This window comes from Varanus komodoensis, unplaced genomic scaffold (assembly GCF_004798865.1).
Source record: "Varanus komodoensis strain SLA01 unplaced genomic scaffold, ASM479886v1 scaffold7_1, whole genome shotgun sequence".
In the NCBI taxonomy this organism is placed as follows: domain Eukaryota; kingdom Metazoa; phylum Chordata; class Lepidosauria; order Squamata; family Varanidae; genus Varanus; species Varanus komodoensis.
The window spans coordinates 18818603-18831279 of NW_025336479.1; the positions used below are offsets into that span (position 1 = coordinate 18818603).

General features: G+C 42.3%; 1 protein-coding gene across 1 annotated transcript in view; it reads left to right on the top strand.

The window, feature by feature from the left end:
- DOCK2 (dedicator of cytokinesis 2) overlaps positions 1 to 12677 on the top strand; it is a 315348-nt gene that overhangs the window by 103633 nt on the left and 199038 nt on the right. The window contains exons 26-27 of the mRNA XM_044453756.1: positions 881 to 1029; positions 10085 to 10180. Coding sequence (XP_044309691.1) covers positions 881 to 1029; positions 10085 to 10180 — 245 coding nt within the window. The remainder of the gene's footprint in view (positions 1 to 880; positions 1030 to 10084; positions 10181 to 12677) is intronic.

A 12677-nucleotide genomic window follows, 5' to 3' on the forward strand; every position in this document is an offset into this window, starting at 1 on the left:
CAGCACTGTTGTCATTTCAGTATGCTGTTAAAAGTAGGGCTGTGACAAAGCTCCATACAATCCTTCGCTCCAGCATTTGCAGACTTCCTCTCATGCTTGGTTGTTTCTTAGAAAGTGAGCAGAGCCAAGAGGAACTCTGTGAACACTTATAGAATGAAGGTGGTGCAGGCAGCAACCTTCTTCTGCATCACATGATGCATCATGTGCAGCACAAGGCCAGCACAAGGAGGAACACTGCTTGTGCCACATTTGCACTGGGCTCCATTCCTGCTGAGCATTGCAAGGATGCTGGGTGCACTCACCAGGGACTTGCATTCACAGCAATAAAGTGGACTGGAGTCCAGGATGCCAAGCCCAGGGAATCAATCCAGCAGCTTCTCACCCCCAAAATGGATTCTTCACACTTCCTCTGTTAAGGCCTCCTCTGATGTCAGACATCTGACAGTGCATTATTAGATGATAATGATGATGTCATTTTTGTACTGCTCAACAGCAAAGCTATCTGGGTCATTTGCAGATATTGACTGTCAAAATTGTGTGTACATGTGTGCATCTATATGTTGTAGGCAAATAGTTTTAATACTATGCATTTTATCTGAACTATATGCTTTGGATTTCATGGCTTTTAATCTTCCTAAACTGCTCAGAGAACTATGACTATTGGGTGGTATAAAAATATAATAAATGAAATGGGATGTATTTATTTAGCAAATTAATCTCTACCATCCTTCACGATTACACTGAGGAGTTGTCAAGGAATGAAAGTTAGAATGCTCTCAAGTGAGGGAGGCTGGAAGGAAGGGTAGTGGTGCTACAAAAGGAAAGGTAAAAGTATCTCTGATTTTGACTCCACGTCTAAGTAACAAACAATTACTTTCAGAATGTAGAGACATTCTTCTCCCTGTCATTACCAAAGAACTGAAGGAATTACTGAATCCACGGGAAGAGACACCCATGCAGGTTCAAGAGAAGGAACACTGCGTTGACTTACTCAACAGCATCCTGGAAGTTCTCAGCTGTCAAGATCCAGTGAGTATTGATGAGCGCAATGATTATGTAGCTGGTTCCAGTTGGTTGTAAGCCTGTACTGATTAAGTTGTAAAATATTCATGCTGATGACTCTCATTTAAATTCTAAATATAACAGGGCCCTGATAGATAGAACTAGTTCTCACAGTTTTTGATGTGACACATGATACAAAGTGGCAATTTTCCCCTCCTGATTTTCAGGTTCATTTGCTTTGATGTGTCATCAATCCTGAATCAGCTTCAAGATATTAAAACCAAAGGAATCAAGCTGTTTTGCTACATTGCATCATTAATAATATACATGGAGAGCATGGCTTTGAGACTGGGAGCATGCTGCTGGCTTCCTCTGGTTGCTGTGGTTAAGGCTAGCCAAGCTTACCCATGGTTTGCAAACCCATTGGCTGAATTCATACAAGATGGCAAGCCATGCTGGAAACCATGGAGGCATGGGTAGTTGCCAAGTGTGGATTCAGCATCCATGGTGAAAAGTGACATGTCTGGTTTCCATGGATCCACATGGAAAAACTTTGCACAAGAGGAGCCTGTGGGCAGCACCTGGGCATCACCATCAGGACAATGGCCCTGGGAAGCACAGTTCCCTTATGCCTTGCTCCTATCCTCCATAGCTGTGGGACAAACATATTTCTCGTGACCAACCAGAAAACTTACTCAGGCAGATACCAACATGGGCACCCTTGGGAAAGGACAGGACACACTCCTTCTGTCCCTGGCACAGCCTGCCCATGAAGATTCCCTCCATGTGCCTGGCTGAAGGGGGATGCAGCTGGTGGTACGAATCCTGCACATGGGCAGGGTGCGCATATCTGCAGTGAGGGAGAAGGTAGTGATGGGTGGGTGAAAATACATTGGTGCAGAGAAGGGTAGCTTTCTTGCAGTGCTCCTTTAGTGAAAAAGATCTACTCTAGTGCATAGGCAGTTGCTTTGCAGAGCAGCAGGAAACTTAAACAAACAACAACAACAAAAACAACCACACACAGAAAAAGGTGGTTGGCTGAGCCATTCCCAGGGGAGCATGTGACATAGGCAGGAGTGGTGCACCCTGGGACTGATTCTGAGCCTGGAGGGCTGATGGGATATGTGCCACTATTTGGAGGGAAGATGGAGATGCATGGCTACCATGCATGCATATAAAAAACACAAATGCATGAACCCAGGACACAGGGTGAGATACTATGCCACGCAGTTGCCATATGGCATTGTTTAGCATTATGGGTGAACACAGCCATTGCAAATTGTGGTTTTGAGCAACATAGTCTTAACCAAAGTAAGCAACAGTATCAATGTCATTCTAAAGCATCGATGCAGTAAATAGTAGGAGGTGGAGAGCAGGGGATTAGTACAAATCCACAGGATGTTCAAACCAAAGTTACATTTGCATCAAACCACTGAGAACAAATCCGATAAGGGGATACACGAACAATTCAAATTTAAATGTTTTGTGCTTCTAATGAAACATTCAACATTGCTTTGAGTTCTTCAGGGGTTGTTAAACACTGCTTTGAATTGCTAGCTTTGAAGGGCAACTGTCACAAGGCTAGCTCCCAGGTTCCTAAGCCACAGTAGTATTCTAATATGTCGTGGTTGGTATTAGTCACAGCAAAAATTTGCTGTTCACCTGTTGTGTCTGTGGGCTATGCTTAGGTTTGCATCAAATGACCAGAAAAGATACATTTAAAAAAGAATGTTGAACATGGCTTAGAAAACTGGTATGAGTTTTTCCATAAGACACACTTAATACAATCTAACATTGCACTTTGGTGGTGAAATATGTAATTTATGTGGAACAACAATGGAAAAGTAATTGAGTCAGTTGCTGGAAAGTTAGTGCATCTCTCAGGCTAGGCTAACATACTCTGGAGCAACATACACTTACTGGCAGGATTTTTTATGAAGTTGGGAGATAGAATGAATGAGGAAACTGTGGAGAGATAAGCCAGTTAATTTTTCTATCTAACTCTTCCACTCTTAAATGATGAGATGATAACCTGGTTCACATGATGGGATGCTCCCCATTGATTAATTTACTCAAGGGGGTGGTCTTGTTGCACTGGGCATCCTCAGGTACCAATTTTTCATGATGACTGGGGGTGGGGGCACACCTTGCCATTGTTTATTGTGTGATGTGCACCCAGGTAGCAGAGGTTGCTGGAGGGTTAGACAATCCTCAGATAACCCATGGCTTGTTTCAGGGTTATTTGAAGATTATTTAATCCTGAAACAACCCCTGCCACCTGGGTTTGCACAGGACACCATGCCACAGAAAGCCAGTTGGCTGTAGGTGCTATGCAAAAATGGTTCCCAGCATGCCATGGGTAACTAAGCTACAGGGGCCTGTGGCATCATGGGAACCAGAGCATTCCATGAACAGTCCAGTCCTCTAGATATTGGGATTGTACCCTTTCACTTCAATATGTATTACTTCATCCAAAGGATGCTACCACCTTTCCCTTCGGGGGAAAAATAAGAAGAATGTTGATTTTACATGAGCCTGTTACATTCTAAGCACCCTTCAGCAAAGTGTGCAGCTGGGTTCATTATCTAGATTTATAAGTTAATCTGTTACAATAGGAGCAAACCTATAATGCTAACCCTTATTTGAATTATGTGGCTGTAATGCCCCCTTGACATCTAAAGAGTAGTTGTTTCAGATAATTATAGAGTGAATGTGTTATAGATATTATAATGTGCTTTCATGTTTTATATAGCTTCTACCACACAGGACTTGGAGTCTGTGATATCTTTTCTCTTAACATTCTTGAAAGGTTTGCTTGTGTTCACAAAGTTGTGCTTTCATTGTGAAAAGGCCATATTAAAACAGAAAAATTGTAAACATCTGATTCTGCTCTCCCTCTGCCTTTTACAATGTATCATTTAGTTTTGACCTCTGTCACTTGGAAAAGTTGCTGTGTTCGCCAAAATGAGCCACTTGCTATTGCACATACTATATTTTCAAAACCAATTGTATAATTGAATTGAATTGTGTTGCACTTTTTCTTTGTGCCATGCTTTAAAATTGTATATCAGGATTCCAAATGCAAAAGACCTCTAATACTTGCTAGGCTAACCAAGAAGCAAGAATTAATGCAGTGTTGTTTGTTCCATGTTTGTCACTCGAAAAGGAAACTTATGGATATTTTCTCCTGGGAAAGAGTTGAGTTCCCTTTTCATACTGGGCAGGTTGCAATGGAATGTTGGAGCCTGCCTTTATCTGCACGCTATTATTATGATTATTAGCATGCTGCTGCCCTGAAACATCGTAAACGGTGGGATACAAATAAATTAGTTAAATAAATAAATAAATATTATTACTTAAAATACTCCTAAGCACTACTGCCAGGATGGGGAATGTGTGATTCTCCAGATGTTGGACTACAACTTCCATCATTCCTCAAGCATTGACTTTGCTGGCTAGAATGAATAGGAGTCGCAGAACGAATAGAAGTATTTGGATGGTCACACATTCCCAATCCCTGTGCTGAAACCACACCTAAAATAACCTCACCTTGCCATTATGGCTTACAATTTAATAGACAGGATATGAAAGGGGAAAGGACTGGGAGGGGAGGAATCATATAATCAGCTGAGCTGATAAAAGATGCCTCACCTCTCTCACTTTCCCTTTGAGGCAACTAGACTGAATATGTGCTAAAAGTGGCAATCGTGGGAGCACCGGGGAATGACAATTGGGGTAAAGCAGGCCAGTGAAACATGTCAGGTGAAGTGACAGTGTCACCCTGGCCCTGAGTCCTGTGGGGTTCTGATGTACATGAGAGGTCCGGACTGTCATGGTTTACGTAAGGAAAGGCCCTTACACGCATCATTATTAGAACCCTGCCCAAAACTTCATATATTTCTTCCCAATTTGAACATCTTTCAAATTGTTTTTAATGTGTGCATACCCATGCAGCCTGTGCCTCAACTATGCACACATGCAGGTTTTATTAATTAATTTGCATCCTGGCTTTCCACTACAAATAGTGCTCAAGGCAGCTAACAAGAGCAAAACACCAGATAAAATGCCATGTATAATGGAAACACAATAGCAATTCAATTAGGAGCACATCAAGAGACAAACAAACAACCCCCCCCCCCCTGCACTCATGAACTAAAACCTGCTTCTTTAAAACCTTTCTAGGTGAAAATGTATTTGCCTGATGGGGGAAGGACATTAAAGATGGAGCTAGCCTGACCTCCCCAGTCTGGGAATGTCTCCTGTCCCTGCCATATGTGTCCCTGCTGATGGCAGGGCAGAGACGGGCCTTTCCTGGCAACCTTAAAGCTCAGGCAGGCTCATAGAGGTGAAAGAGTTCTTGTCAAGAGGATGGCCTCAAGACATGTAAGGCTTAGACCATTACCAGCTTTGTGAACTGAGCTTAGAAAGAGACTGGTAGCCAGTGCTGCTTTTGAGAAAAGGAGTCATAGGCTGCATATAACTGGCCCCAGTCAATCGTCTGGCTGCAGCACGTGGGACCAGCTGAAGCTGTATTTCATTATACTGTATATCCTACTTGATGATACCACTCTAATGGCAGAAAGTGAAGAGGAATTAAAGAGCCTCTTGATGTGGGTGAAAGAGGAGGGCGCAAAAGTTGGCTTGAAACTCAACATTAAGAAAACTAAGATCATGGCATCTGGTTTGCTTACTTCCTGGGAAATAGATGGGTAAGAAATGGAGGTAGAGACAGATTTTATTTTCCTGGGCTCCAAGATCACCGCAGACAGGGACTGCAGCCAAGAAATTAAAAGACACTTGCTCCTGGGGAGGAAAGCTATGGCAAATCTAGACAGCATACTAAAAAGCAGAGGCATCACCTGCCAACAAAAGTGTGTATAGTCAAGGCTATGGTTTTCCCAGTTGCAATATATAGCTGTGAAAGATGGACCATAAGGAAGGCTGAGCGCAGAAGGATTGAGGCCTTTGAATTGTGGTGCTGGAGGAGACTCCTGCGAGTCCCTTGGTCCACTAGGCGATCAAACCAGTCAGTCCTAGAGGAGATCAACCCTGACTGCTCTTTAGAAGGCCAGATACTGAAGATGAAACTCAAATACTTTGGCCACCTAATGAGAAGGAAGGACCTCCTGGAGAAGAGCCTAATGCTGGGAACAACAGATGGCAAAAGAAGAAGGGGACGGCAGAGGATGAGGTGGCTGGAGTCACTGAAGCAGTTGGAGTGAGCTTAAGTGTACTCCGGGGGATGGTGGAGGACAGGAAGGCCTGGAGAAATGTTGTCCATGGGGTCGTGATTGGTCGGACACAACTTTGCGACTAACAACAACACCAACAAGAGAAATCACTTTGCCTCTTTACGTATCTTCTGTGAAGAGAAAGGGTCTGTCCAGCCCTTACTCTTTCTGTACTCTCCAGTACAGAGTAGTGTTTTCTCGGTCTAGCTCTGTTTGGCTGCTTTCCAAAACCAAAAGCCCAAATTCCGCACATTTATTTATTTACTTATTTATTAAAGCTGAATTGTCGATGCATTAAGCTGGGCCCCTTTGTAAGTATGCAAACTCTAACCTAATTAGTCAGCATCTACTAGGAGAGATTCTTTTGGGATAGTAAAGCCTCTAATTTGAGCACTCTTATGAGACCTTGGGCCCTGAGTTCCTCATCAGATCCATCAAGGTGGAGGGATGGTGGGGAGGAGAGCCTCCTAGGGAAACTCTGTCAGAACCTAGCAGCGTTATCTGACATGCCCTCTGAAAATGCCAGATCTGCCAAAAGGAACTGGGAAGTCTGCCAAACAACCAGATGCTGCTTTTGGAAAGAGATGTACCCCACTGTGGCATCTGGCACTGTAACTGCTGATCAAAGAAAGAGGATGAAGTTTAATATGCTTAGGGAAATGAGGTGCAATCTGTAAGTTTTAGGAGCTTCAAGAAAGCAAAGATGCTGATAATATTACATGTTTGTTCCTAATTAGACTAGGCAAGGTTATTTGTTCAATATCTTCAGATACTGAGTTGCATTTAACCTTGAAGACACTGGGGAAGTATAACAATCATCTAATGCAGTCCGCTGTGACCTGTGCCCTCCAGATGTGTTGGATTCCAATTCCTATTATTCTACCAATTGCCAGTGCTAGCTGAGGATGATAGAAAATGTAGTTCAAAATACATGGAGGCCTCTGCTTCAGATGCTTCTTATTCTTCCTCGATGAATTTGGATGATTATAGATGAGGGGTGGGGAAACTGTGGCCTTTTACATGTTACTCAGTCAGGACACCAGTTACCCTTGGCTATTGCCTGTCTTGCCTGAGGCTGATAAATAAAGATACATCTGCTATAGGAGTGAGCAACTAACTGGGATGCCATAAATATTCATAGGCAGCAGCTTCATCATGTATGGAAGACAGGAATAGTGTAAATATGGATGGAAATAATGTAGAAATAACACAAATGAAGGCTAGTTTAACTGTTGTTTTCTCCCAGATATTGGAAGAATAAGCAATCCCCTTAACACTTGTCTAAACTTGATGAGTCTGTTGTTATTCGAACTGAGATTGCTTTTACCCTGTGGCATACTACTGATCATTCCCCAAGGAGGAAATGTCATCCAAATCAGTTCTGAGAGTGGCTTCAGGAGTTCTGCATCAGGGGTTCTCTGTTCCAAGCAGTGTCAAAGGACTGAAAGTGATTACTTTAACCGTGATCCTTAGAGCAATCTGCATCTAACGCCTTCATGAGAGTTTCTTTCCAAATGCTACTTGCAAAAGTATAAGAAGAGAGGGAACCCCTCTATTTATTTGGGTCATGTGAAGCCCCATTCAGCTAGGTGAGAATGAAAGGTATTCAAATTCAGACAGCACAGGCTTTCCAGATCAGTTAGTGATGAAAAAGATCAGTAAACACAATTACAGAATGACTGATGGAGCCCTAAACATCAATATGATGTGTAGCCACATGCAAGGGAAGTGGATCAGAGATGGAATAATGCACTCACCAACCTTTCCCTGCAATTCTTCAGTTATTCCCTCCTCTTGTTGCTCTCTTTATAATATGGATGGCATGTTCAGGAATAGAAATGCACCTGTATTAAGGCTGCCAACTCTTGAAGTACAAATTACATGTGCTGTTGTGGTAGTGTTGAAGAGAATAATTGGCGTATTGGTGAAATCTAAGACTCTTAATTTGGACACGATATCTGAAATAGTTATTTACAAGTTTGACATATCTCATCCTGCATCTTTGCCAGGACCAAATCCAGAACAGTTAAATTACTTTTTAGAGTAGGCAGATGTATAGCTTCCATGAAAATGTTACCCAATACCAAGGGTGCAACTCTAACTAGGAAAGACTACATCTGCTTCCCCTAAAGAACAGAACGTTAAGTCGACGTGGCAGATCTCTGCATACAGGTGTTCAACCTGGTCTTTTGGGGACAAAACTTGAAAAGAGGAGAAATGAGTAGAGCGGAGTTTGGATTCAGTTTTTGGAATTGGAATAATATTGCAATTACAAAAAGAAGTGGTAAATGAAAACTGCTTCCTTAGGACTCAGTGGAAAACCTCAGACAAACTCCCCCCCCACCCCCCCTCCAGCCACACTGGAGGTTAGGATGCTGATCTGGAGCCAGGGCAGCTCCAGCAATCTAGAAGCACAATCTAGAAGCTTTGCCACAATCTAGAAGCTTTGTTGCAAGGGTCATAACACATATGAGATGAATAGATGACTACCACTTGGATGCATGGGTAAGGTGCAGAGTCCTGCTGAATTTCATTGTGACTGGTGGGTGGCAGTGGAGCTGATAGGGATTCTAGGGGAGTGTCTGTCTCCCTAGCAACTCCATTGCCACCGACAATCATGCTGTGGTGACTCCAGCATCCGCCCCAATTACTGTGCTTCTTACCTTCCTGCCAGAAGCACATAGGCTTGCAATTATGATACACTGACTCAGCATTGGCATAGCTATTACCTGGCATGCAGGGCTTTAGGATAGTCTTTTCAGCTACCTTTAATGCCAGTGATGACGAATGTAGACCTTTTGAGCTGTGTTGTGCCTTAACAGGCAGCAAAGATGCAAACTTCTTTTTAATCAATTTATTCTGCAACACACATTCAGCCAGTTAGTGAAACCCAATATGATGTTGGAATAATTTTGAGAAAGTACATGGGAAACTTTTCAGCACAGCGCTGTACCTGAGAAGAATGGATAGTCAGCTTTCAGTAGTTCTGCAGAAAACACTACCAGATGGTAGAGAGAAACAATGTTTCATCACATAAATATAAGGCAACATAAAAAGGAGTTGTAGGTCTCTAATGTATACATTACAGTCCTATAATGGCTGTGATTAATATTAAGTAGCCTTTAGACTCAGGGGCCATCCTATGCTTGCTTAGACAGAAAAAGGCCTACAATCCCCAGCATGGCTGGTTGGGCCATGCAGAAAGCTGTAGACTGCCTGGGGCATGCTGGCAGAGGTAGGCATGGGATCGTGCTCTTACAGAGTGGCCATTCTAGTGATGCAGTTGCTGCAGAAAAGAACTGGTAAGTGGCTTAGACAGTATTACAGGCTGTGGAGCAGGGCTGAGGGTTACCCGTGTGTATGGACCCCCCATAAAAAACAAACGTTCCACATAGATGAATGTCCACAGATGTTCCAAAAAACATGCTTGGAAAATGGCTAGGCTGAGTCTTCCCTCGATCGTACATAAATCCTTTGGAGAGATCTCCAAATAACTTAGGAGAGATTTTGTTCCTACACGTTGCATTGCCAACTGATGTTTTACTGATAATTTTAATTTTATATTTGTAAATCAATGTATTTTTTGTATTTTTGTATTTAATGGTAATTTATTATGTACTATTGTATTTCAATGTATTTTATCGTGTTGTAAGCCGCCCCGAGGTTTCGGCAAGGGGCGGCATAGAAATGTTATAATAATAATAATAATAATAATAATAATAATAATAATGATGATGTCATCAGTTCTCATTCACATAGACAGGTGCAGTCCTTGTATGAAGAGTCTGCCTAAGCATTTTCTTTGTGTATTATTCTTCATTATCTTGAAAACAACTGTATGTGTATTACAGGCATCAACGTATCAGCACATACAAGAAATAATGATCCAATTGCTTCGCACCATTAACAGGACTGTCATTAGAATGGGAAGAGATGATGCCTTAATTGTGAGTAATTAATTTTCTAAATGTGTTTTCTGGCTAGGGATCCTGGTACTGTTTGCACACATATTGTCAGTGGGAGATGCGGAGCTTGCAGGCAGGAACCCATCCTGCTACTTGAAAAGCAGTGACTCCTAGAAGAGAGCCCACCAGTGGCCAGCTGCACTGCCATTGGCAGGGAAAAAGAAAGAGAAAGTCCTATTCCATTGGCTTGCTAAGGCTGCCTCCTACTTGGCTCTTTGCTTTCAAGGCAAGCCTCCTTGTGGCTGAGAAAACTAGAGGAGGAGGCAGTGAGGGTCTATTCTGGTCTACTGAGATCGAGCTGTTTATATATGTGGGTAAATCCAAAGAACACCTGCTGCCTCCAATAGATAATCCCCCCCCTTTTTGGTGACCTCAGCTATCTCAGAAAAGGTTGTAGGATCAATAAGCACTATTGAAAGCTTGTATTCCAGACCCTGATCCCTTTGCTGCACTTGTGAGTTTGAGGACCTGTCAGCAGAAGGGTTTCAAACAGATCCCTGCACTGTTAAATACCTCATCAGGAGGCCCTTGGGAAGCTGCAGTGACTTCCCTTTCCTCATCTAAGAAGACCCTGGCTCTTGGTTCCTTTAGCTGTGGCAAAGCAGAAATCAGATCTAACAGCCCAAGGTATCTGGCAAGCCAGAATGCACTTGGATAAAGCATCAGATGTTGACATCCAAGCATTTTAAGAAGGCAGGGACTACCCAGACTGTGGAAGGTAGGGTCATGGTTGGAGCTTGACATGCTTCACAAGATGAAAAGCCGGAGTACACGTTGAAACCTATCTGAGTGATTCTGCCTTTCCTGCTCCCTGGGTAGCACTGCTTGATATAAAAGAGGGCAGATAGTATGCTGTCAAAAGCCTCAAGTGATTGGCTTAGCCTTTTAAAGGACAGTCTGTCTCAGCTGCCAGTTTGATTGCAAATGTTAATGCTCCAGAATGACTGTGCTGCAGCGTGTTGATCCCCACACAGCATTCTTTACACTTAAGAGCTGTTTGTGTTCTGATTTGCTCCCCGTACAATGCTATTTGCATACCCCATGTGTTTATTTTTGGCTATCTATTGTGTCCATGGCTACCAGACTATTGCTTTTGTCTTGTGGCATCATAATGATGTCAGCTTGAATCCAACTGAGTTAATGCCTGCCTTTGATTGTGTATTAGACCTCAAGCAGTGCATAACATGTATTATTAACATCATTTGTGAACATTTCTGTGAACAGTCGCATTGAGTGGAAGCTGTCAAAACTTGCCTTTGTTTTCTTGCATTGGATTATTAAATAGATTTCACATTTTCACAATTTTTAAGCATTTTTCCAGGCAAGGTGATCAAAACTCTGAAGGACAATAGCAACACTTTAGTATGTCATTTTTCCTCCCATAAAAAAATCAAAGGAAAAACAACCTCATCTCTCACTTCAAAGAATTATGCACAATGCTGGTACCATAAATTTTAGCCAACCCTCTGAAAGCTGTCTCAGCTGAGATGTGAAACACACAAGGATCTGTCTATAAAAAACAGGCTGTAAAAGAACAATGTGTTATCTAGGCTGGCATGTGAGAAGGAGCACTTTGTGACCATGGTTCAGAACTGCACAATAGATGACACTAAACAATGATCCAAATGGCTGCCAGGTCTTAAAACAGGATTCTAAATTGCCACTTGTCTGCTCACTTGTGAAGAATCAGAATTGCCCCCCAGGTGACCAGGCAGGGTTCCAGCTTTCTTTGAGCGGCCACAATTTTATTTTATTTTTTTTTAGTCTCATTCTCCCCTCCCCACTCCCTCTGAAGACTTTTTCTTTATTTAGATCTTTGGTCAGGACAACATTGTAGGTCAGAAAAATATTTGTCTAATAATCTTTGTGGGCTTGTTTGCAAGGTTATTTTAAATATTAGTAATAGGGATATTTGTGTAGCACTCCAGAGTGCTTCAAGTACTTCAAGTGCAAGTCTAAGGGGAGCATTCTTCTAATCCCCGTTTTGCAGATGGGAAGCGGAGGATGAAAGTGGGTGGCCATCAGATTAGTTCATGGTAGAGACATGAGGCTCTGGGGACCTGCTGGTTTTTACTTCACTCTCATACCCAATCCCTGCGCTTGTTGGACTGACTGCAAACGACTTTACTTGGGCTCTGGGGACTCACATTGATGCCTGGTTGTAGTTCTTAGGAAAAAATCCTGCGAGAATTTGAGAGAATCTTAAATTTCATAATTGCCAGTCCCCAGAACTTTAGAACTTTATATTAAGTATCTTTGTACATCACACGATAATATATGTAAATTAATAGCAAATATTTTTGTATATTATGTGATGTAAACTACTTTGTGTTTACATTTGGAGGGAAAAGTAAGCTACAAGATACAAAAGAATGCTAATCTTGATAAATAATACACTATCATTGAATAATGAATAACAAATAAATAAGAAACTGCTGTTCCAGTCCTGCAATATCCTTTGCTAACTGCTAAAACAGGA